This window comes from Gouania willdenowi, chromosome 4 (assembly GCF_900634775.1).
Source record: "Gouania willdenowi chromosome 4, fGouWil2.1, whole genome shotgun sequence".
NCBI classification, from domain to species: domain Eukaryota; kingdom Metazoa; phylum Chordata; class Actinopteri; order Blenniiformes; family Gobiesocidae; genus Gouania; species Gouania willdenowi.
Genome location: NC_041047.1, coordinates 8,785,006 through 8,812,674, shown reverse-complemented (window position 1 = coordinate 8,812,674; position 27,669 = coordinate 8,785,006). Strand labels below are relative to the sequence as shown.

Below are 27,669 nucleotides of genomic sequence, written 5' to 3'. Positions count from 1 at the left end.
TAAATTACCTCTCAGAGTCAGTACATGCCCTCAGAGACAGAATTACCCCCTCAGAGTCAGTATTATAATTTTTTTATTTATTTATTTATTCAGTTTATTTCCGACATGGTTGCATTCACTTCTTTTTTTTTTTACATTTTTTTTTTTTTTTTGTACATGGCGAAAAAGGAGACGAGAGAAGCAGTTTGCTTATCTGGGTCCCGTCCCCTGTTTTACCATCGCAAATTTACAGGGGTTTACATGTCTCTCTGGTCAAACATTCTTGAGTTGTTCTTATTATTAATACAGTGTTACTGTATTAATAATGACTAATAGCAGAGTTTGTTGTGGTGGCGTAAAATTTATCCTTTAACAATATTAAAAATAAAGCAGACAGAATACAATAGTGAGGATGTTATACACTAATAATAGAGATAAATATTTAGGTAAATAACAGCAAAGAAAGCACTCATTTTAAATATTACACATTTACATTAAAGTGAGTGTATTTTTACCCGTTCCAGCGTGATTTCCTCATACTCATAATCTGCTTCTGTTCCATTGACCTGTTTAAAGAAAAATAAAACATTTTGTTTAGCTTAAACATTTCTTTCACAACAAATTATCAAGATATCAAAGCAGTAAAAGAAAGTATTGAAAAAAAACAATAGTGAGACTAAACAGAGAAACTCATGTCATGCATCTTAAGAAATCTTTTGTAGTAATTAAAGCATACTGTACATTAAACTGACATTTACATGAATCCAAAAATGGTGCAGTAACTGATGATGGAGCTGATTTATAAATGTTTTTTTTTTTTGTAGCTGGAGTGAAAAATAAGGAGGATGTTTGGGTTTCTGATCAGGGCTGATACAAATACAGAGATCAAATTATGACTCAAATTACATTAAAGCATATATTTTTGGACTGTGAGATCACAGGATTAGATTTGAAGCTTCACTCAGCAGTGGTCAATAATGTAAAAAATACAACAACAACAACAACAACATCATCTTGGAACAATTCATCTCTTCTTGTAACTCACACTAGATCTCTAAATAGCAGCAAGGTAACCCTGATATTCATATATTTGATATATAATATACATAAGACAGAAAATGAACAGTTTTCCTGCAGATTTATGATGTTCTTAACATTAAGAATACATCAGCTTTTCCTTTATTTTCTCATGTCAGTCAGTTAACAATATTAAAACTGTGTAAAAAGATGCGACTCTGCACTAGCGTAAACCAGTGTTTCTCACACTTTTTTGGCTCAAGTACTTATTTCTGAATCCAAGAACCCCCGTTTGTCTGAATGCAACATTTTGCTTAGAAAACTATTTAAAAACAACTATAGAGCACAATGATGGAATGAACTAGTGATAACACACATTTTAAAGAATATCATTTTGTAAATAAAACACTATATAGTTCAGTGGTTCCAAACCTTTTTTGGATTCGTGACTCCATGAATATTAAGAATTTCTAACAATCCCAAAGACATTTTTTTCTAGAAGTAGTTTTTGATGATGTTTGAGCTCAGATATATATATATATATATATATATATATTTATGGCATTTTTTTTTACAGATTTAAAGTATAGACTGCATTACTGCATTTTAGTTTAACTAGATTCATAAAAATAAAACCGTTAAAAATTCTGTGTTGTTTTAATTTAAAAAGATAATAACAATTAAAAAATGTAAAAAAATCTATTCAAATTTTTCAGAAGTTCCCGACCCTGAGGTTGAAAAACACAGATTAAGTGGCTCTCGAATAGACTTATTTCTATAGTTTTTAATCATTTCCAGTCATTTCATGTCTGGGGTGGGACCAAAACTGTCACTTTATTTGTTAATTTTCCACCCTATCAATATCAGGTACCCCCTGGAGTGCCATCCCATACCCCTAGGGGAGCACGTACCCCCATTTGAGAAGCACTGGCGTAAAACAACCGATTGTAAAGGTGGATTACTGACGCACTAAGTCGACACAAATATTAAAATACAGAAACGGGATTTAAAACATCTGATTATTCACGAATGACGCATGACTCCCACAGATTAAGCTTGTAATACGTTCTTAACGATGACGCATCACTGATGATGTCATAGTTAAGAGGCTCCCTGCTGAATTCACCAGCAGCCAATCAGATTGCTCCGCCTGGACTGTCGAACACGTAAACGTTGAGACTTCCTGCACGTCGTTGAATCAATCTCGATCAACGTCCTTTTTTCCTCCAGCTACTTTACACAAGGAGATACAGATGCTTCGTGCACGCAAACACACCGCGTATAAAAACACACACACACACACATACATAGCGCCAATGTACACACACAGTGGTGGAGTGGCATCCTGATGGCCTTGTGTAATCCCTTCGGCTGTAATCTGGATCTCTGTGCAGTCAGATTAGTTCAGATTTTGAATTCCTGACATTTCAAATAGAGAGTTCAGCTTTCCATCAACCTCCACATCTACAACCAGAGGATGGATTACAAGTACTCACGTTACTGTAATTGAGTTGCTTTATTGGGCACTTGTACTTTTTTTGCGTATATTTCTAAATCAGTCATTTTACTTGTACTTAAGAACGTTTTAAAAGATATAAAGACATTTCTACACCCAACCGTTACTGAGTAATTTATAATTTTTTTGTTTTAAAATGATCTACGGACATAGTGAAAACTACAATAAATGAAATGACCAGACAACAATCACATCACAGTCAACTTCACACATATTTAAAAATGCTTTATTTTTACCAGTCTTAATGTATCTATGTAATCTATTTTTTTAATTTATTTGTTGGTTAATGACTGTGTCTTAGTGTACCTTTTTATGTAATGTTTCTGTATATTTTTAACTGTCTTTAATTGTTTCTGTGCAACCACCACAGTGGAAGATAATAGGAATCCAATGGACAAATAAACAAATAGCCGACCAACAAGAACAAACGTAATGCACAATGTTAAAACAGCATTGAATGCCAGATATTTCAAATAATTGTACATTTTGACAAACCTTTTATTTTATACAGATGCCTGTGTGGAAAAAAAAAAAGTTCCAATTGTGCAAGTTTTGTAAAAGGTGAAAGTAACCAGTAACTTTCACTTTGAGTAGTATTTAAATGAGCTACTTTTTAGGCTGGGCTACTGGACTTAAAACGCCAATCACTTTCTTCTTCTTCTTCTTCTTCTTCTTCTGTACACTAGCTAAATTTGCTATTCCTCTGTTATTTGTGAACAGATTGGGCTGAAATTTGGTAGCTATAATCTATGGCTGTATACGCATTGACGCTTGGAGCCCGATTTTCCATTTGGGGCCCCTTGAAAAAGAAGTTGGTGGTACCAAATCATTGGCACATACCAATATATAAATGAGGCCCATGACCCCGTACGTGTCACAGAGGCACCCGGGGAATATGATGAGATGCTCGGAGCCTTTTTTTTTTACCCATTTCTGGTAAATTCCACATTTATGGGAACATAGTCGTGTGATATATCGTTTCAAAGGTAATTCAACGTAGATTACGGTTATGCCTCACACAATTCGATTAGAGGCATGAGGGGCCCATGGGCCCATCCTCCTTTTTTTGGTCAATTTCCATTAAAGTCGTTTTTGTGATATATTGTTTCAAAGGCAATTCAATGTAGAATACGATTTTATGTCAAACAATTTGATTTGTTTTACTCGGTAGAACCAAGTTATTTGAATGAATACGTGCTATTTGGCGAGAAGACGTTCCACGGGCCCGGACGTAGTCCCTCAGAATTTGTTGCTTGTACTTGAGTATTTTATGTATGGCTTATTTGTATTTGTAGTTGAGTAAAATTTCAATCAAGTAACAGTACTCCTACTTGAGTATAATACATCAGTACTATTTATACCTGTGTCTACAACTACAAACCTGATAGTGTGTTTCACAATGGAAAGCAGTTCCGGAGGGACAAATTATGACAAATATGAGCCTTAGAAACACTACATTATTGTGCCCCTAATCATTGCAAACTCTCTGTGAGAACAGTTCTTCCTTTACTTTCCTTTCAGCAGGGAGCGATTCCATAATAATTACATAATAAACCTTTCCAACGGTGGCAGATGGAGATTTTCGGTAGCAGCTGGTTTCCAGTGAAATAACATCTGGATTCGTTTCATTCTGGATGAACTGTTCCAACTGTTACTATCAGCACAGCACTGCACAATGAATGAGTGGCTGAAATATTGTAATTAAGTAGCACCAAACACACGCAAAAACACTCTCACATGGAAATCACACTGCGGTTGTGTTGCAATAATGCTTGTGTGGTTTTTAAATATTTATAGCAATGCTCAATCATCTCCTGTTGCTCATATGGTGGACATGACAGTATGAGTACTTTGTATTCCCAATCTTTTTTGTCCCGTTTACCCCCTTTATATTTTTGTCAAATCATGTGTACCCCCTCTTCATATCTTGAGTACTGTTTTCATTTGTGGCACAGCGGGCTCTCCTGAACCCCTAAATGTGTCCTTGAACATTGGTTTCCTAAGGCTTAATCTACAAATTCAAAACAATGAGTCTAACTTAAAGTGGATTTTTATGTGATTACTTCAATAATAAATAAATACGGTGTCCTTTGCAAAATACAGCTAATTATTGTCTCCTATTGTCAGAAGTGTGATAAAATGGTCTCTACAGCATAAAATACAAGAAAATATAGTACATTTTGGACTAGTTTTTGGTCAATTTATATGAAAAAAAAAAGCCAAAAATGGAACTAGGAACATTTTTGGATTATTTTTAAATAAATGCAAGTACCCCTTTCAATGTACTCCTGTACCCCTAGTGGTACACGTACCCCTGTACTAAAGTATTGCCTCTGGACTACCGATACATTGAAGAAGGTGAAATTGTGAAATTGATATATAATTTCTGAAAGTTTTATGCAATACATTTATGTCTAGGAAACAGCCCAAATGTATTGTTTTAGACATTTTTAGGAAGAATTAACCAGCAGGTGATATCTGTTTGGAGTATTTAGTTATTCCCATAGGAATGATCTGCAAATAGAGAATAATGCTAAGTTTGAAAAAGTAGCTATTTCATATTGTTATAAAAATAAGAAGGTGTTCAAGTTATCAGTTGATTTCAATTGTTTAGCTAGTTTTTGGGCTTTTGTCATAAAAGAATAAAGATTTTAGGATTTAATTCATATAAATAAAGGGAGTTAAGTCTTTATTTAACCTAATGAAGCCCATGGGGAAGTTATGCACAGAATTTGGAAGTAGAAGCTGCAGTAATAAAGTGAATTGTTTAGTATTTGTTAACTTCAGAAAAATCTCAAAAGAATTCCCAAAATTTTCAATTTTTATGCTTTATTTTTAGCCTTATCTAAATGTGTCAGGGTTGACTTTTTTGTTTATTCATAACACATCATGTGTGAAAGGTGCATGCAAAGTCTATATACCGTTAAATAAAATACTAATTTATAACACTTTTATTTCCCAAATATATTAAATATCATTAAAAGCAACATGCAAATTTAAACGACTTTGGTTTTCATTTGGCCAATTTTTTCAAGTGCTTTGACTAATTTTATATGGCTAATTTCTTTCAAAAACCATTTGCATTTATTAAATTATTGAACAAAAAAGTTGCATCAGCTCTAAATCTAAAACATGTCAGTCTGCATCCTTCGTGTTATCTAACACTCTGAACATTTCCTTACATCACAAATCCAACATGTCCTCAAGATTGGATGCCTTCCTAAACATTTTTCATTAAATCAGACTAAAAAATAAGAACATGCTTAGAAAAACAAGGAACACGATGCTTGAATCTGTACTCACATAAGGAGGGGTTTCAACGCTGTCGGCATGGACCACCACTGGAGGGGGGTTGGCCTGTGGAAAAGAAAAAGACTTTTAATTTGAAGAGAATTGAGACAAAAGTTCTGCTGTTTCCTAAATAAATAAAAACCAGAAAGCGTGAATTAACTTACTCTTCTCATATTTTGATACAGCATGTTGAGTGCATCTGCTACAGATTACCACCATGGAGCGAGTGCATGCACAGCATGACATACTGCACAGCCCTAATGTTGGACAGTGCTATTGTACGACAGCGCAAAATCAGTTTGGAGATTAAATTCAGTTATGCTAATCTGCCCTCAGGTCACATAGACAATTTTAATGCAGTACGACAATTTCTATATCAATTAGAAGAAAAAAACGCAACATTTTACTCCATGCAACATTGTCTTCTCCCCAAATGTCCAAAATGACTTTACTATATTGAATTTTAATCCAAAAAATAGTCAAATCCAATTATTCCTGGTGTGTCCCCTCTCATGACTAGAACAAGTCCTGAAAGGTCACTCTCCTCCTCCTGGCCTGCACAGCTCTGACATCATCTTCTACCTCTAAACTCTGACACTAGCACAGTCCCATGGCACTGGCTAGTCAACGACCACAGGGTGTCTTCTTCTCTTCATTTTTGCAGCAGGAACCGCCGCACCCAACCAAACTGTTGAACCTTTTTTTGCCTCGTTTCTACTTTCGCTTTCGCTCCAGGAAGTATTTATCTCCTACGAGTCCACGATCTGCATCTGCTGCGCTGGTCTTCTTCAAACCACCATGAGTGGAGTCATTTAGCATGAACATGTCAGTCCATGCAATAGCTTCCCTTCTTCATTAAAAAAAACAAAAACAAAGTTCACCAACCAAACAGCTGAGCAATGACAGAAAAACAAAGTCTCGCCTCCAGAACACGAGTGCACACCAGAACAGCATCAGCATCAGCATCTACCCTCTGCACTAATCTCTACCTCTCATCCACACCCGCCTACTACTTTATCTCCTCTATTCACACACACACACACACACACACACACACACACACACACACACACACACACACACACACACACACACACACACACACACACACACACACACACACACACACACACACACACACACACACACACACACACACACACACACACGGCCACATGTGCGACTGTCTGTCTGTCAAGCTGACTGGATGCTTGATCCCACACAGGAACAGAATGAGGACGATGGTGGGGGTCGAAGGGATTAGAGGTGCAGTGGGAGGAGTGAAATCTGCTTGCTGAACAACAACAGTGAGTGGAAACAGAAGGAGCAGACAGATGTATGCAAAGCACAAGAATAGGCCCACAAACACAAACATCTACAAAGCGAAAATACAGAAACAGTTTAACAGAGAAATAGATCAGCACATGTACAGTAAGAAGGGTTCTGGTGCCGTTAAGGCTAAAGATTAAGATTTGAGGCCACATAAGGACTTTGTGAGCAGTTCTCATCTTGTCGGGGAGCGCTCATGGTCATTTCCAGGATCTCTGATTTCTGCCCACAGTCCAAAAAGAATGTTAGTTCAGTAACATTCAAGCATATCCATTGTGTCTGTGTGGTATATCCATGGCTTCTATTCATATATATACTGTACACCCTGCCTGACATCCTGACTAATCCAGAACAGATGCCAGCAGATATAGAAGATGAATAAATGGACAGATTAAAGACAGTATAATAAACTTATAATTCTTTTTTAATCTGTATTCATAAATTCCAATTGTATATCAAATTTGTTGCACATCTCTAATAAACTATTAAAAACCTGATTGAAAGTGAGAAATTGTGTCTACATCATGACAAGTATGTTAAGTCTAGATGTGACTGAAACAACCAAAATAATCTATTATCTTTTCAAACTGACATAATCAATCATTAGACATAGGCTGCATTCACATTGGGATCGTCCCACAATATATTTTTAAGTTACTGCTAGCCTTCCTTATAATAATTAAATTGAAGCCGTGAAAATGTAGTATGGAAGGAGTGCTTTTCTAACTGGTAGCCTTTCAGACCATACAGTACATATGAAGTCGCTCACAGTTTCAGAAAGGTTGGTGACCCCTGATCTAACTAAACATGTTAAAACTGCTCAAAGACCACGATTTTTATCCAAAGAAGAATTTGTTCCTCTGATAGACTTTAGTTGTGTGTTTACACAGGGCCAAAATCATGGTAAATGGACTTGATTTTTATAGCGCTTCATCCACACTGAGATCATCACATCACATTCACACACCAATGGGACGGATCTGCCATGTTAGTCGACCATTGGGAACAGTCAACAAGTGTTCAGTGTTTTGCCCAAGAACCCTTGGACAAATAGACAGGTATAGCACCAGGAACACAGAACCTCTCGACCAGAAGATGACCCCACTGCCACCAGTCATGCATGGTCGCCCTAACACAGCGAAATTTCCAGACCAACGAAAGTGGAAGCTCGAGGATTCACTGGTGTGAACGCGTCCATAGAATGGAAAGTGACCATTAATAAGGAATAAAACATTAACATGTGTTCTGATTATTAGTTGTGGTGACACACACACACACCTCAATAATGTCCTTGGAGAAAGCTGCTTTGCTGTAGTCGTTTACAGTACTTTATCATCAATTGTAATACTGAGACGTTTCTATTCATTGTCTTTCTATTTACACCGTCTCCTATTCACAATGCCTCCACCAAGATCTGAGAGGTTGAATTTGGTTCAGAATATGTCAATGGTTGACAGAGATAATTACGACTGGAAATAGTCTCCAGGAAATTACTATTAGTCAATTTGAATGCTATCCAATTTACTGTGCAGCGTTGTTTTGGAAAATTACTCTCCATTAGTGATGAATGCCTTGTCCTGCTTCTTTTTATTGCCATTTATAGTTTTCAAATTATACATTGCAGATACATCACGATTGAATCAACAGAGACTAATATAATTGAGAGTTTACTCAGAATTGAATCAGTACAAACTGCAATGCTCAAAATGAAAACCTGCATCCAATTTGCCAAACTGAGCATGATTAGAGTTGCCCTGTGGAAAGTTAAAGATAAATCCATTTTTTAATAAAGTTCTGAATACAGGAAACACATGGTGACAGTATAAAGACAGATCTTCCAAATCACGACTACAACCAAAGTCCACATGACTGAAGAGTTTGTTAAATAAAGAGTAACTTCAGTTAAATCAGAAATGCATAGCTAATAATTATGCTAGTCTGGCTATCGCTACCTGCTAGTGCTAACTTTGATTATTGCGCCTATGGTGGATTTGAAGTTGCTATAGATTTGATGTTAGTTGGTTTTAAATAAAAAAAAGTTGCAATTTGCTAAAGACATTATTAACTGTAAGCAAAAAACAATACTTGCCAATTTTGTAGATTTACGGGACCATAAATAATTAGGTTGAATAATCACAATGATTTAACAAGAGTTATTCTTTCAGTAGACAACATAGGTTGTTTAACCCACAGGGTCACATGGGGTGTACAAAGAGCCAGGTGTGGTAGACCCTCAACAGGACCCATGATGATACTGTATATGTTATGGCCAATTAAGATGCTCCAGTTAAAATAACGCATTTTTTGTACATGTGTATCCTTGGAAAACCCACACAAGCACAAGAGAAAACATAGATCCTTGGTCCCTGGTTTGAAGGAGAGTAAAGCACAGTGCTAACCTCTGATGAACAACGCTGCCGACCTTTTTTCCTCTATTTCATGTGTCAAACCCATGGCCCCGTGACCAAATCCAGCACTTTAGATCAACAAATTCGGCCTGCTCGAGAAAGTAAAAAGAAAACATTTTGTAAGTTACCAACTAATTCAGTTGTAGATATCTCAACGCCTCAAAATACAAAAACTTAATTACAATCCACAATATTTGCAGAGCTCAGTTTTCCACTTGACGGCAGTCATATTTAACCTCAAATTGTTAAAAGAACTCTCAATTTTTCCAAAATCTGGCAAATTTTCTTAAAATCATTCCACAAAATTTCCCCAACTTCCCTAAACCAGGAACATTTTAGTCAAGATCCTGCAGGGACTGATATACTTTACCATTTATATATTATTTATACGTGGAAGTGCAAACCAGGGAACATTAGTATTGAATTTGTTCTTTTTCCGCCTAAAATCTATGGCTTACTTAAGCTCAAACTTCTCTGTGTTTGGCCCCTGAAAACAATAAAAAAAATCAATGTTCATATACCACGTGTAGGATGTGCAGCATAATGTGGGTAACCTACCTGCATGCCTATATGGGTCTGTATTCTTGGACACTGGTGTATGAGTGGCACATGAGGGGAGCGTGGAGTCCAAATGTAGGTGTCATTTGGCCATGGTCTGTTTCCAAGTTTGCCTTTGCTCTTTGTTGGAGTCTTTTTCATGCTGTCCTTTAAGTTAGGAAACTTCCCTTTGGAGCTCCTGGTGGTCAGGTTGGTTGGCAGCGTGCTCCACCCAAAACCATCCAGAGCGGAGCATAATGGGAGCTGTGGTGAGTGGAAAGGATGAATTGACAGTGACTGTGAGGCATGAGGAAGAACAGGAGGGTGGTGGTTGTGCTGGTGTTGGTACTGCAAGTGATGAGAGGGTAAATGAAGCTGTGGTAGGCAGTAGAGTTGATCAGTTGAAGGTGAAGTCGTTGGACGGTAGTGTTGTTGGCTTTGGGGATGGAGCTGATGGTGACTCGGCGAAAGATGGAGCTGATGGTGACTCGGAGAAGAATTGAGCTGATGGTGACTAGGTGATAGATGAATCTGATGATGACTTGGTGATAGATGGAGCCGATGGTGACTCGGCGAAAGATGGAGCTGATGGTGACTCGGCGAGTGCAGCATGTTATTGGGAGATTGAGGCGCCACTTGATAATTCGGTGACGGAGGAGCGAGCTGATGGCTTGAAGTTGGCGGTGCAATGTGGCAATAGCTCGGAGAAGGCGAAGGATGCAAATGCTTGGGTGGGTGGCAGGTGTACTTGGGCGAATGGCATCGATGCTTGGGCAAGTGAAGCGGAGACGAGTGAAGTTTGTGAGTCGGTGTCTGTATTTGCAATAAATTCTGATTGTGCTTTGAATGAGAGTGGCCCTTTCCTGACTTTGCCTTTTCTTTGCTCGCTTTGCCCTTACTGGAGCCATGACTGGTCTTCTTTGGGCTGCAACAGAACTCATGGCTGTGGAAGTAGGTGGTCATCTCTTCAAAGGGTTACAATAAAAGATCAGATATCTCCTTTTTGTCCTATTTGTCCCTTACCAGATTGATTTCGATGAAAAAGTGGAAAAGAAAGAAGGCGCCCTTTCGTGATTTGAGAATGTAGGTCATGCCTACGAAGAGGAGCCAATCCTCCTTCAAATCCACCGTGAAGGAAATATCTTTGCTTTAATTTCAGTATAGGCTTACTAAAATTATCAAAAAGTAGTCAAATTGCAGTCCAGGTGTTTCTTCATTCTTCTTTCAAATTCAGTCTTTCCCATCAATCTGAGCTCCTTGGTCTTTTGACCATCTTAACATCAGGAAATAGAAAAAGTAGACTCCAAAGTGAAGGAGGGAAGCAAAAATGACTGGGACGCTCCTTGATATCTTCCTGTCCTCTTAATTTGCTTCGTGCTGCTTCGGATGACGCAGGTCAACTAATTCGCTCCAAAAAACCTGATTAGGCTCCACTTGGTAATTTAGTTTATGAAGTTTCTAAAACAGAAAATTATATCAAAACAAAAATGATCTTTGATGTTTTTAAATAAGGATGTCCTTGGTTTCCATCCAGATGTAATAAAGTTCGCCTCCATTTCATCTTCATCTTGTGATAAATTGACGTCTGGCCAGATCTTAATGCTTCAACCTTCCAATGTTGCCTCCTTGTCTCTGCATCTGCCCCCCCCCCTGCACACACACACACCTCCCTCTTTCTATCTCTCCCTCTCTCACTCACTCTCTCTTTCTTTATTTTAGCCAATTAGGGGCTTCCCTGAACTTCTGCACATGACAGCATCCAGGCATGACTAATCGATGGACGAATGGGAATTGCGTTGCAGAGCTCGATCACCGAGTGTGCAAAGGCAAAGGAAGAGTTGCGATTGGTGGAGAGCAGTCGCTTTCATCAACCTTTGTCTTGTTCTTTTAAAGCATCACAAGGCAGGACGGGTCAGCTTCACAGTGTTTGTGTGTGTCTCTGTGAGTTGGCCTACTTCCCTCAGATGGCACGTCTATATGTCTGTGTGCCTCTTCATTTCAAACGCTGAATCCAGGAAAAAGGGTGTGGATGCATTGGTGTGTTTGAGTGAAACATAAGAAATTATAAAGAAGGTACAGGATGACAGTGATGAATAAAGGTCCTGTTTGACACTTGGCTATTTTTGAATGAACATTTAAAGTCTCTGTCTAATTTAAAAAGGACTGAAATAGATGATGCACAAGATGGAAATAAGATGAAACTAAATATTGAATACAATTCATCTCATTCCATAATTCTCTCCTACATTGTTATTCTTTCTGCTTTTTTTGTTGTATTATTCTGTTTTTTATTCTATTGCACTGTTTTTATTGTAAAGTGTCCTTGGGTGGCCTGAAAAGCACTTCTAAATAAAATGTATCATTATTATTATTATTATTAGTAGTAGTAGTAGTAGTATTTATGCTCTTTCTATCCTACAATCTCATAAAATACAGAATTTTGTTGTGCTGCATATGATTATTGTTTATTTGTCTATGGATGGATGTTATCAACATAGATACTCAATATTTGAATTAAACATGAACTGATAAAAAAACTGAATTCAGACTAATCCAAGGTGCATTCGTATATAGTCAATATATAAAGTACAATAACACAAAACACTACTACTAGTTTGAACTACAAATCTATTCCAGTCCTGGTCAGGTAAATATCAGTTCAAACTCCCGATGTCAACTGGAAAAAAAACAGCTGAACAGATGCTTTTATTTTCCTTTTTAGCTGATCTTGCCAGTATTACCCAATGCTCTTCTTTATAAACCACTGACAGGCCTTCACATTACATTACATGTGCAGATCAGCAGCCGAGAAAACACAAAATTGCCCATACAGTGGGGCAAAAAAGTATTTGGCAGCCACTGACTGCGCCGGTTGTCCCACTTAAAAAGAAGAGAGAGGTCTGTAATTTTCATTATAGGTACATTTCAACTGTTAGAGACAGAATGTGAAAAAACAAATCCAGGAAATCACATTGTATGATTTTTAAAAAGATTATTTGTAAATTGTTGCATAAAATAAGCAATGGGCACTGAATTCTGTCTCTCACAGACGTGCTACTTCTTCTTTAAGAAGCTCTTCTATCCTCCACTCGTAATGGCACCTGTTTGAACCCGTTATCTGTGTAAAAAACACCCGTGTGCACACCTTCAAACAGTCAGACTCATGTGATTTTTGTTGCACTTTAAGAAGTTTTCAACCTTAAAAATCCTTATGAGTCATAATTACGGCTTAAAACCCAACATTTCACAGTGACATTACACGTTTACTCTTAAAGCCAATTGAGAGACTTCAATATGCTTTTAGAGGTACAGTAACTGGCACACACTCATGAACACTATGCAAACTCCAATAGTATAGAAACAGAAACATTCTCCTTTTTCGTGTTTCTCACAGTAGTTAACGTTTAACTTCAGGCTCCCAACTGCTGATATTTAAAGCTGCCTCGGGTTTGCACAAAGAGCTGAAAAAGCAAATCCTGACAGCTATGAAGTCCATGTTGGTTTAATGTCAGCGATGCCCCAAACCAAGCTGATAAGAGAAATACAGCGGCTGAGAGACGGCACATTAGAGAGAGCATCATCCATGTGTGAAGCACAGAGAGATAAAGAGATGGTGTGTGTGTGTGTCTTCCTCCGTGTAAAGTGCTGCATGCGCTGCAGGCTCTGGACGCTCACTCAGGATGAGGATGAGCAAGGAGAATGGGCTGTTAGCGTTACAGCGCCAAAAGAAGCCAGCGCTAATACATGGCTGCAGGGCTGCAGGGTGAGGTATAGGATGAGGTGGAGGCTGCTGACAAATGGAAATAATACAGGAATAACGTGGACGGTGAAGATGAGAAGGAAAAACAATGCTTGAAGAAGCTCGGAAAAGTCCAAACTGCAACAAATTTCCGTGTCAAAAATCGAAAAATTTGATTTGATTTCAATCGAGAATCTACTGCACATGTGTGAAAATTCAGCCCTTTCTATAACTTTTGAATCCATGCCCCCCCCCTTTGTCAGACTACATTTTATTCAGAATTCTGTGAAAAAACTACTATAGAGCATAATGATTGAATGATTGAGTGATAACACACATTTGAAAAAATCTCATTTTGTAAATAAGTTAAATGAAACTATATTTAGTGCCTCCTGAATAGATGTATTTCTATATTATTTTTATAATTTATAATTGCTAATGATGACTGACCCTTGTATTTTCAGCTCATGTTCTAAATAAGTTCATTTCATTACTTTGGGTTTTTGAGTTATTTTGTCTGTTTTTGGTGTCATTTTGTTGTTTTTTGTTCTTTTTTATTATTCAGTATATTTTTCTATTGTTTTGTGTGTTTTTGGTGTCATTTTGTGAGTTGCTGCCGGTAATAATTAGTTTGATTATTTTATCTTTTTTAACTAAAAATAAACATCATGAAACCCTATATTTTCAATGCTTTCATTTGGTAATTTTCCACTCTCTCTCCCTAAAGTAGTGCCATTGCGTACCCCTAGGGATACATGTACCCCCAAATTGAGAAACACTACTTTAGACAAGTGTTTCTCAAACAGGGGTACGTGTACCCCTCGGGGTACGCGATTGCTCTACAGGGGGTACTTGAGAGAGACACTGAGAAAAATTACCAAATGAAAGCATTAAAAATATAGGGTTTCATCATTTTATTGTTAGTTTAATGTAATAATCACACCAAATGTTACCAGCAAGTCACAAAACGACAACAATAACACACAAAATAAAATGATACAGTACATAATAATAAAAAGAACAGACAAACAACAACAAAATACACATTACACCAAAAGCACACAGAGAAAAATATTTACTATTATCACCAACATGCAAAACGACAACAAAGACACTTTAAATGAGAGAAAAAAAATAAGATCACTATGAAAAACACAAAAGTAACAGACAAACATACTAAACGACACCAAAAACACACACTGAGAGAGAATAATTCAAATAATACCAATGACACAAAAATGACCACAAAAACACACAACATAAGAGAAAATATACTGAATATTAAAAAGATCACAACAAAATACATAAAATGACACCAAAAACCAACAAAATTATGATAGAATCAAAAAAAAGGGGGTACTTGAGCCAAAAAGGTTTGAGAACCACTGCTTAAGAACATCCAATTCGGCCCGCAGGAGAAAAAGAAGACTTATTATTATTGAATTATGAATTATTGTGTAAATTACCAAACAATACAGTTGTAGATCTCTCAGCTCTTCTAAATACACAAATTCAATCCATCCAGTTTTATTTCTTAAGCGCTCCACAATATTTGGAGGATGGCAATTTTCCCACGCTTTTACCACATGACTGCAGTCATTTTAAATCTCAAATTGTTCAAAGGACTTTAAATTTTCCTGAAATTATTGCTCACAATTTCCCAAAATTAAATACAAAATTGTCACAAAATCAATTAAATTTGAAAGAGAAAATCCAGCAAAGATGGCTATTTGTCACTTACTATTTGAATATTGTTGGCGCCGGCTTACATATCATATCTATATATGAATCATTTATACGTCAAAGTGCAAACATGGGGAAATTATTGTTGAAATTGCTGTATTTCCCGAGTAAAATCTACGGCCCACTTGAAATCAAATGACTTTATATTTGGCTCCTGAACTAAAATGAGTTTAACGCCCCTGATCTATTGACACAGGAGAGAAATGTTCCCTACACAGATGTGGAAAATGGGATTATCACCGTATAAATGTACCTGTGTTAACATTAAAAAGAACAATTCTGTAACATACTTCACGGTGTGAATCAGACTGATCTGACAATCCAGGAAAAACATCCTCATTTGTGGAGGGCAAACTCTCCTCTGCATGACCTTATTAGTGTAATGGATAATAATTAGTCTGGCTATCCCACACATTAATACGCTTTACACATCAGTCTTAATGAAAGTATAGTATCTGATGACAAAAATCAAACTAATCTAATCAGGCAATTGTTTCCTCTTTAAACTGAGTGTGCCAACTGTTCCATTTCTATGATAAACAAAGCAAATCAGAGAATAATCAGAAACATGTTAGAACGCATTAATAGGGCAACAGAACTACTGTCGAGCTCATGATGGACAACTTTGATCACAGTGAGGGACACAAAAATGTGATGTCTGATCCGAGGGGCACATTATCAACATTTAGAATAATGTCCAATCTGAGCATTAATACATTAAAGAATAAATAATTAATGAAAGGCTGTGGTCCCTTTGCCTATTTTTCTGTCATTTTGTGTGTTTTTAGAGTTATTTGCGTATTTTTGTTTATTTGATTTTCCTTTGGGGTATTTTTCTGTCATTTCACATCATTTCTGTGCATCTTTGTTGTTGTTGTCATATGTTTTCAGAGTTATTTTTTGCATATTTTTGTTGTCCTGTTGTTTTTTTCCTGTCATTTAATGTGTTTTTTGAGCATTTTGTGTATCTTTGTTGTTGTTTTGTGTTTTTAGAGTGATTTCTGTTTATTGTATTGTCCTTTCGGGTATTTTTCTGTCATTTCATGTGTTTTGAAGTCATTTTTGTGTATTTTTAATGTATTTATTTCTGTCATTTCATGTGTTTTTGGAGTCATTTTGTGTATTTTTGGAGTCATTTTGTGTATTTTTGTTGTTGTATTGTGTTGTGGAGTCATTTTTGTGTTTTTATGTTTTCTTTTGTTTATTGTTCTGCCAATTGTATGTGTTTTTGAAGTCATTTTGTGTATCATCCTGTCATTGTGTACATTTTAACTTTAACTTTGCGGCCTGCACATGCCCAGTTGCCCATGTGTGGTCTAGCCTATATTTTACATGTATTGCTGTTTTTCTTTGGTGACTGTTGTCTGTAGATTAGAATTATAAAATGTAATCCACTGAATGACCAGCAGGGGGACACAAACTCCACGTGACATAACAGTCACTGGTGTCAGTGTTTGTTATTCTCGCAATTAATGTACGAAATTTAAGGAAACACACATGATTAACGAGTAACATATAAATAAACTGAACAATGACATTTTAAAGCATTGGCTTGTATATCAATCTAGGCAAAATATATATGTTCTCAATAAATACATGAGATTGACATTATGACAACTGACAGGTAAAGTAAATATCACTGATTATCTATTATTCATAGCATGTCCGGTTCATGAGTGACAGCATGTGTCCTCAAACTTTATGTTTATTAACAAAGTTCATTGATGAGGAAGTTATGACTGGTTTGCATAGTGTAGGCTACATTTTCACTTTATGTTTCATAGGCTGTGTTTGAAATGGCATATTGTACTATACACTACAAACTCAATGAGTACATACTGTCTACTATGGACTATGTAAGTATTTTAGAGAGAGACGGGGAATATAATTTAAGAGGAAAACTACAGTTCAAGATCCATAATGCTAGAACAACACTGAAACAGATGATTATAACAATAGCAAGGGTTAAATTATGGAACTGTCTAAAGGATGAAATAAAACAAAGCACCAACATAAACCAGTTTAAAAAGCTTTTAAAATCATAAATCGTTAGTAAATATAAGAAAGAAGAGGAACAATTTTACCAAGGACAGCAATAATATATATATAATGGTATAAAATATATTAATACTTAAACATAATAAAATGTTTTCATTCATTTATATATTGCCACTCTAAATTTAATTGATGAAATTTGTGTTGTAAATATGAAATACTACAATATTAATATTATCATTCATGTGTATGTATGTATATGTGTACATACAGTATGTCTATACCGGTATGTTTGATGTGAATGTATAAACTGTATATATAAAACGTGTACAGAGTATGTATTGAATGTACAGTATATTGTGAAAATAGTAATAAGTTAAATATTTTTGAGTGTGATATTGTGTGTTTTGTTTTGTTGTGATGGGGTAGGTGTACAGTATATACGCTTTGCTTCAACCTACACCCTTTTGGCTGCAGAATTAGACAACTGAGTGTTTGTTCTGTACTTTTTTGTTTTGTTTTGTTTGTGAAGACTGCTGAAATAAAATTATAATTCAATTCAAAGTGAGAAAGTCATCAAGTAGAATATCAACATGTGGTCATTTGGTCCATGAAACTCACGGAAACACATTTCAAAACAAGAGCCCTATTTACCAAAGGGTTAAAAACTAGAAGAAGAGATGCTTTTGTTTTGAAAAGGTGATGTTTGACCTTTTACTTTGAAGCCGGTCCCAGGACGATTTTATGTTCCGCTTGCATTGCATCATGGGACGGTTGATTATGACTAGTGTGCCTACCGTGCATACTTAACAATGTCCCGATACAGTATACACCCAGGTATTTCTCACATACTCAATCTTTCTATACTATGAAAAGTACGTTAGTATGACATTTCAAACACAGCCATTATGTTTTGTAAAGATTTAAATTACAACTAATTCAATGGGACTTTGAATGATGATACTATGGCTGAGGCTGTTATAATATAATGTCTGTCCAGACAATAGGAAACTACATCACACTGCCCTTTAAATAAGAACCATTTCAAAAAGTCACAGTGCAGTTATCAACAAATATATTGCATCATTAAGATAGAGAAAGCCTTATAGTATTATAAGTCATAATAGATGACCGTAGCAAACAGAGATCTTTCTCCACGTATTCAGAGCATCTGAATGCAAAGCACGGGAAAAGACGGTTTCTCAGCACAACACAGCGCAGATGAGGTCTTTGAGGATTTAGTGGGCCATCAAACATGTGAAGTACAGCCGGATGTCTTCATTATCATACATCACACCAGTAGCCACGCACAACATGGCAGAATAAATCATCCCGGGTCCACAGAGTCCCTCGTCACTAAGGCAGAGATCAAGCGCAAACCTTTAACTCGCCAAAGAACGAGGTCTAAAAATATCATCTTGCTCTCAAACTGTGTTCTTGAAAACACTGTGTTCACTGTGGACATAAAGGGAAAACCAAAATAAGATCAGGCTTGACTTCAGACGTCTGAAGATTATATAAAGACAATTTATTTAAAACCACATCAGCTGCAGATTTGTGAGCAGACGCGTAAACACAGACAAGTGCACGTAAAGAACTTATAAGGCAAAATTAACCATAAAACATCATCAAAAAAATACTATATAATAATAATAATAATAATAATAATAATAATAATAATAATAGGTGGACAACTTCTATGACAGCGGGGGCCCCAAAAATTGATCCAAGGCCCACATTTTCAACATTTATGTCAGCATTTAGAATAATGACTAATCTGAGCATTAAAACAGGAAAGAACAAATAGTTTTTATAGTAATTGTATGTGTTTTTCTGTCATTGTTGCTGTCTTGCTCGTTATGAGGCATGTTGTGCATTTTTGTTGTCCATTTGTGTATTTCTTTTGGAGTCACATTGTGAATTTGTCTTTTTTTGCTGTAATTTTTGTGTATTTCTGTTGTCGTTTTGCTTGTTTGTTAGTACTGCGGGATTGTAGAGTCATTTTTTGTGTTTTTTTTTGTGTCTTTTTGTGTACTTTAGTTGTCATTTTCTGTAATTTTATACATTTTTGGAGTAATTTCTGTGTTTTTCTTGTCTTTTACTGTATTTTCCTTTTTAAATATATTCTGCTTTTGTTTTGTGTAGTTTTCTGTCATTTTGCACGCTTACTTTGGAAGCCGCATGAATTTAGCCCTTTTGTTTATTTTTCCTGTGAAATGTAGGTTTTTAAGTCATATTGTCTATTTGTCTCTTATTTAGTATTTTCTTGTGTATTTGTAATTTTCGTGTATTTCTGTCGTTTTGTATATTTGTACTGTGGTGTTTTTTTTTTTGGTTTTTCTTGTCTTTTTGTGTACTTTTGTTGTCATTTTCTGTAATTTTGTATTTTTCTAAATCATTTTTGGTATTTTTGCTATTTTAGTATTTTTATTTATTACTGTTTTGTTTATTTTTGTAGTAATTTTATGTGTGTTTTTGGAGTATTTTCTGTGTTTTACTGTATTTTCCTGCAATCTTGTAATTTGTTGTATTTTTTCAATGTATTCTTTCGTTTGTTTTGTACATTTTTCTGTCATTTTGTACATTTACTTTGCCGGCCACATGAATTTAGACGGTCAGTTGCCCTTGTCTAATATAAGCCAAATATAAAGTTATGAAAACCAAGCTCTGAGCAGTGTCAGCGTTTTCCTAGTGATCTCAGCAGGGTGGATGAACATGTCGTTATGTTGTGTTTAGCCTCATTAGCTTGTCGTTATGATAGTAGGTTGTTTGTGGTCAGCAACTCTGCATCAAATCCATCGACGAAGATGGAACGGGCTGCAAGAGATGGATGAGAGGGAGTGTGTCCGTGCAGAGGCTTGCGTGTGCGTGTGTGCGTGCATGTGTGAGCATGTATGTGTGTGTGTGTGTGTGTGTGCGTGAGTGAGAGAGCTGATATGCAAGTTTCTTCCCACACACAGAAGGTGACGCAACACCTCAAACACTTTCTAGCATCTTCAACGCACAACTCTCACATCACTGTGTGTGTGTGTGTGTGTGTGTGTGTGTGTGTGTGTGTGTGTGTGTGTGTGTGTGTGTGTGTGTGTGTGTGTGTGTGTGTGTGTGTGTGTGTGTGTGTGTGTGTGAGACTGGATTAAGTGTGTAACTGTATTTTCAAACTATTTTCTTCTGTTTCACTCAAAAACACAAATGGTCGACTAAACACACGCACGCACACTTTCCTGGATTCAGCTCAGCAGCAGCGTCACCATGACAACAACCGATGCTTTGCCTCCTGCAGTGTGGAACAGTGAGAGAGGCGGAGCTAAGTGATTGTCGGGGAGGAAAGGCCAAGCTGTAAATCTCAAGCACTCCATGGTATCTTAATGTGAATATGACACCAATAATAAAAGTTTAAACACCAAGTTTGCTCCCATATGTGTTCACATTGTAACAGCTGATCGACGTCCACACGTTCGTGGTCTCCAAACCAGTCTGAACATGTTTCCCAGTCAAAGCTCTAAGCCTCCCCATAGCTCCTCCCATATGTATTGTGATATGAGCAGGACAGAACCAGACATAGGATCATTCCTGAAATTAAAGGTGATTATTCACCAGAAAAATAATGATGTTGGGAAAATCTAAACACACATAGGCAGAGGGATTTATGGAATTATCCACTCTTCACAGATCTGCTCTATGAGGTGTTTCTTTCTGCTGTGCTGGGGATACACAGTGTCTGAGAGCAATAAGAAACCTGTGGGAGGTGAAATTCACAGTTATGGTGTGAATAATCTCAAAAACACAATCTTTTTTTAATCATTTTATACAGTGCCTATTTACTTATGAGTGTCCTAATCCATACTTTTGTTTATAGGCAAAAAAAAAAAAAAAAATGAAAGAAGGATGATTACTGGTATAGGTGGAGGTGGTGTATGCTGGGAACAGGAGATCTAGAGAAATGGAGGAGGAGAAACCCAGACATGCCCCGAGGTGTCCCATGAGACACAAGCAGAGTAGAACAGTTTCTACGGTAGAATAATGAGCCGCTCTACATGGAACTTTGTAAACTTCAAAACAAAACACAATTGTTCCGCTTGTCATCGGTATTTGCACATGAAAATGCAAAATAATGCATTGGTTAATATTATGGAGTAGGGACGTAACGATTTATTCAACTTCCGATACGATTCGATTCACAATACTGGGTTCACGATACGATTCTCTCACGATTTCTTTTACAAAATGGGACTGTAGACAAATAATGACTGAAAAATATTTATATATATATATATATATATATAGAAAACACTGTACTGTTTTCCTCATATTTTTCATTGTCAAAAGAATCCCTTGATAAACTATTCAAAACAATGCAATTTAACTAAAAATAAATCTTGAATAAAATAAATAAAGGACTAATAAAAAAGAAGAAGAAGCCTATTAATTTAAATTCTGGTTCTATAGTAAACAATGCAAAACTGCACAATAGTTATTTTTCTTTTTAAAAGTGCAACTAAAAATGTTTTTTGTGCCTTTACAATTGGACTTTAAAAAAAAAAGAAAAAACAGTCATTGCATTGTATTTAAGTCAGATATTTGTTTGGACCAGCAGAGGGCGCTGGTAACCCAGTGGTCAGTATTCTAGCAGTGAAGAAGAGATGCTATGCTAGCAGACAGAGCTAATAGGAAAACGTGAATTTTACAGATATTCACATAATATTACAAATATTCTTTCGGTGCTAAAGGGGTAAGGAATCATTTGTGAACATGTTTAAGAGTAGAAGGCGGCCAGAAAGAAAGTAGTAGCAGATTCCGTCCGCAGCCTACACTGTTAAATAAGAGAGGGATAAATATATAGCACCCTCTGCTGTTTAAAAAAAAGTACTGCGATTCAATTTTCGGAATATCGATGTGAACCGTGATACCTATGAATCGATTTTTAACTGCCTTACGATTAATCGTTGCATCCCTATTATGGAGCCTAGGTCCTCTGTGGCCACAGATTTTTTTGGGTCACGGTTTTAATTTATCATCTCTCAGGTTTACATACATTTTTTTTTACTTTTACAGATTTTTAGAGCAACCCAAAGCAGCACAAGTTGTCATTTTGACTGAAAAAGCTGCTAAATGATCCTGTATGCTTCACTCCAATAGAAAACAATGGGCTAACAGGGGCTAACCACGTCATCAATCACGTGATTTCAAGATGGCAGCACACAGGTCATAAAATGGTACAGTAGTCTCATTTTTAAAAGTGAATAAAATGAATATGCTGCAAAATAATGCATTTTGATAGAGATAGATCTTCTAATAAGGACATTTCAAAGGTTTTAGGCCACATTTGCAAAAACAGTGGAGGATCCCTTTAACAGCCAGATAGAGATGATGTACTTTTTGCCGACGGTTGTAAATAAATTCTAATTAAATAGACACTAAATTATATCTGATTGGCTGAGGATTGTGACACTGGTGTCTGGGGGTATGTGATGCACTGCCCTAACAGTGCTATTAGAGCCAGGCCTGATGGTCCACCACTGTCGAAACACCTAATAACCAGCCTCCACGCTAACCCATGCTCCGTTTGAGTGTGTCACCTAACTTAATGCATGTTCTTTAAGTTGATGTTAGCTATTAGATTCCTCTCACAGACCCAATCAATCACTAAATCTCCCCTTTAGTGTCTCCCTTTCCCTCTCTTTATCCCCACCACTCCATCCAGTCCTCTCAGCTCCCATTTCCTGTGACCACTAAATGCCTCTTTAAGGCTTTTAGAGTTTGTTTGTTTGTTTTTTTGTTTTGTTTTTTTTTTTTTTTTTTAATCTTCTGGGAGGGCCAGGATGACTTCCATACCTCCACTTTACCACTCATCAATTATCCAAGGAAAAGGTGGAGGAGTGAAAGAGAAGTGCTTTGTTTCTGTCCACAAAGAACCAGCAAAAACTAAAACCTACAACATCCGCATCTGCATTTATTTGACGTTAAAGCATGAACTCTGTTTGCTGATTGAAAATAAAATATAGAGGTCACAACTGAAGTGGGAACATGTAGGTTTTTTGTACAATAATTATATTGCGATGGACCGTATGTTCCACTGTTAGCAAAGCTTGCGTAAATGCATAGTATTTAAAAACTGCATTTAATCACAGGGTTAGCACAAAAGGACATCCTCCCTCAGAAGAACGTAGGGCCTAGGAATGTGCGATATTTTATCATTTATGATTTATCGTCAAAAACATTCTCACCGGTAACGATATGTCATCCCTCGATATAAACGATAAATTCCCATGTCGGAAATTAGCAAGGGCCACAGGCTATTTGTCCTTCAATTTAGCCAAGAATGCCCCAAAAAAAACGTGTTCCACAGGACAAAACTGCCCCTGTTGTCAACAACTTATTATTCTCTGGAGCGGAACGTTGTTTACGGAAGCTCTGCACAGTGTGCACTGCCACCACACACACCGCCGTCTGTGTGTGTGTGAGGTGTTCATCGCGGCTACAAGAAGCTACTATGCTGCGATACATCATGGACCGCTACTTGGTTAAAACCATATAACCATCCAACAAAGGGAACCGATTCAAGTTCCTCCATCAGATCCACCCAAAGTTCCACAAACACGGGGACAGAGATGAACCTGTAGCAACGATTATGAACTGGAAACTCAACTAAAGCTAACTATGCTAAGCTAACACACCGACACACAGACTGAGCTAAGAGCTAATGCTAACCACTCCATTGAAAGGAATAATAGACCAAGTAAAAAGAACACGTCTTACTGTCATGAAGCCATGGAAAACATGGAATTTGGGAAAAAATGAAACCGATTTTATAGGGCCCTAGGAATACATACATTTACTCCTACAGCCACATGAGCTCCTGGACTGTGGGAAGAAAGCAGTGTGTCTGAGGGCGATCGCTTATCAAAGATTCAACAGAAAAAGAAACAGCATTATTTTTTTTTTTTTTCCCTGGAAGCATTTTAAGTGTAAACATCATTGAATGTTAATCTTTGCCATAGTTTTTCTTGACTATCAACTACTATTTTGTTGAGCATCCAATTTGGCCTACAGGAGAAAGCAAAAATAAATGACAGAAAAAAACATGAATCAATGTGTAAATGACCAACTAATTCTGTTATAGATATCGCAGTCCCTCAAAATACATAAAATCAATAAAACTTTACAGTATTTGCCAGCACTCAGTTTTCCCGCATTTATAATCAACTGATGGCAGTCCTTTTTAAAAGCTCAGTTGTTGAAGTAACAAATTTTTTTCCGGAAACCTTAAAATGTCCACCAATTATTCCACAAAATTTCCCCAAATTAAATAAAAATTATTCACACAAAGTAAATTTATGTGTAGATCCTGCAGGCACTGATATCTGTCTTTTATTGCTTGGATATTGTCGGTGCGATACAGACTTCATTTAGAATTTAAAGGTAGAAGTTAGGGCTGGACAAAAAATCAATTTAATCGATTTATCGAATTTGTACATAAAAACTATTTTTATTTGGCCAATTCGAGTTTAAAAAAAACATGTATTATTATTATTTTTTTTTTTTCCACCACAGTTTTTTCAAACTTTTTTGCGTTCCATCCTTGTGGGTTACCGTAGCGCGATGTGAGCCAGCGTCCTCTTTGTTTACATGTGTTTACCCTTTGAGTAGGCTATATGTGTGCCACAGACATGTTTAATGTTTGATTTACACTATGCTGAGATGCTTAGGGAAGAGTTTATTTATTCTATTTTTTTATTGTAATGTTATGAAATATGTAGTTATCTGATTTCTATTTGGATTGTTCTATATATTTTAACTCCTGAGGACAATCACAGCCATAAAGTTGCACTTTTGACAATATATCTGATGTCATTTTTAAGTGCAATGAAACAAAAAAAAATCAAAAATAGAATGAAAACTCAAATTTTTCTTTAAGAAAAATCAGAGATCTTTTTGTTAGGGTACATTATTGATGAAATTGCTCATTTTCCCACCTATAATCTGCGGACCACTTGAGATCAAACTGGTCTATATTTGGCCCCTGAACTAAAATGAGTTTGACACCCCTGATCTAAAGGAAATGTGCTCAAAGAAGAAAATTGTTTTCATTGACTTTTTACTCTTTGGTCTGAATAAAACCAAAGACCGAATGCCAACAAAGGTAGGAGGACTGAAAATGAGTAAAATGCATTGAATTTTCTTTAATGAACAAAAGCTAAAAAGATATCTTTGAAACCCAAAGTTAATCCAAACCCAATTTTGTATAATTAGCAACTTATTTTGGGGTTGTGAAGGGGCGGGGCATGATGGTAAAAAACATAATCTCATGTGTAAAAACATATCCCATTTTTTTCATTTTAATTTATTTAGTTTTGGTTGATTGTTTCTGTTTTGTTGTTGTTTTTTCTTCTAATTTACTGTATGTCTGACCTACAGCTTTACATTCTTTGTACTATTATCTATGGAAATATTAATTTTTGTTTTTAAGGTCTATGGATGAATAAAGGAGTATTCTATTCTATTCTGTATTGTACAAGCAGAAGTGATTTTAAACGACATTTGCTGACTGAGTTGACAAAAAATATCTGACTAAAACTAGTATGAATTCAGCTGACCAAAATAAGACAAAAAACCAAGACTAAACACAAGAGTGAATAATGCATGTGGTAAATCTCTCTAAAGTCATTTTTACAAAAAAAACGATTAAATTAAAATTTGTATCGACAGTCACTCTGCACTCGTCCAATCTACTAATGTAGAAAACCTAATTACACAGACACGTTCTGCTAACGCTATTAATGACCAAAACAAACAAAGATAATATATATATATATGTATTTTAAACCTAAATGTGATGATAAGCTGCATTCCAACACTGTGGAAACTGTATAAATATAGAATTCTTGATTAAATCTGGTGGTTGATAGCTGGAATAAGTAACAGATAGTTCACTCCACATGGCCAACATTATCACATGCCTGAGGTGTTTAAGCATGTGAATAACTGCATATTTATTCAATTGATGTATGTATTTGTGAATTAATTCACAGAATCTGATAAGACAAACATCCACGAATGCAGCATTAACACAGAAGTGGGTGCAATCCAAGGATTTATAACTCCTTTCTAATGTTGGCTCTAGTCCACATTTAGCTTGGTTTATGCAGGTGAGGCACTGGCAGGCCTTGTTAATCACATCATCCCACAACAGCAGAAATCATCATTCTGGCCCATTTCTGGGTCCGACTTATTTTTTTAAATAATGTTCCCAGGAGATTTAAAGAACTCACATGTTGACATGCATGAACATATTATCATGTTTACACCTGCATAGAATCCTTAAGGGTCTATGCAACAAATCTAGATAATTATATCCTGGATTAATCTCACCTAGCCAAACATTCCCCGTCAGAGAGAAGCTGTCTTATGACGGTTGATCACAACACGCTAATTTAAGCCAAGTGTTTACAGCCTCGGTTTCGTGCGCGTTCACACAAAAGGGGTGGAGATTGCAGCGTCTGACCAATCTATGGAGAAAATTGGCAGAGAAACCTTTTTTTTTTTTTTTTAAATGGAGGAACAGCTTATGATCTTACACAAATATCATGCATTTAAATCCATGATGACAGCGAAGAGCAACAGTGTTAGTGCAGCGTGCGTCAGGAAGGAATGCTGGCAGTGAATCGCCGACGGTGAACGCGTAAAAGCATGAGATTATTTATGATATTAATCCATTGGATAGGATGATAAACGGACAGCGCTCTGATCCGATTCCCTTTATTACCTTTATTATCTCTTGCACATACAATTTGCACTGATATATTTATATAATTATACTCTATCCTTCTCTGACCTGGTTTTCATCCTTTTTATTCTTTTATTCTTGCTGCTTATCCAACTGTTTTTGTTGTGGCTAAAATGCACTGAATCTATTCATCTAACTATTTACAGAACACACATTTTTCTATTCATGTAGACCTATTTATCACACACACACTGGGATGAGAGCACATTGTTTTCATGGCGGTCAACCTCTGCATATGAATTAATTAATATGACTTCATATCCGCATACGGATCGAGACACAGGCTTCATCAGCTGACTGTAGATCAGTCCAACAAATATAAATCTATATC

At 36.3% G+C, this 27,669-nt stretch overlaps 1 protein-coding gene across 8 annotated transcripts in view; it reads right to left on the bottom strand.

Moving 5' to 3' along the window:
- Positions 1-27,669, bottom strand: part of LOC114461501 (discs large homolog 1-like protein) — a 121,475-nt gene that overhangs the window by 41,235 nt on the left and 52,571 nt on the right. For 7 of the 8 annotated variants that reach the window (XM_028443617.1, XM_028443618.1, XM_028443619.1 and 4 more), the window contains 2 exons: positions 5,816-5,869; positions 495-545 (listed from right to left, as the gene is read on the bottom strand). In XM_028443617.1, the coding sequence (XP_028299418.1) occupies positions 495-545; positions 5,816-5,869 (105 nt within the window). Of the gene's footprint in view, positions 1-494; positions 546-5,815; positions 5,870-5,967; positions 6,007-27,669 lie in introns of those variants that run through there. The other variant, XM_028443624.1, reaches the window with a different exon arrangement.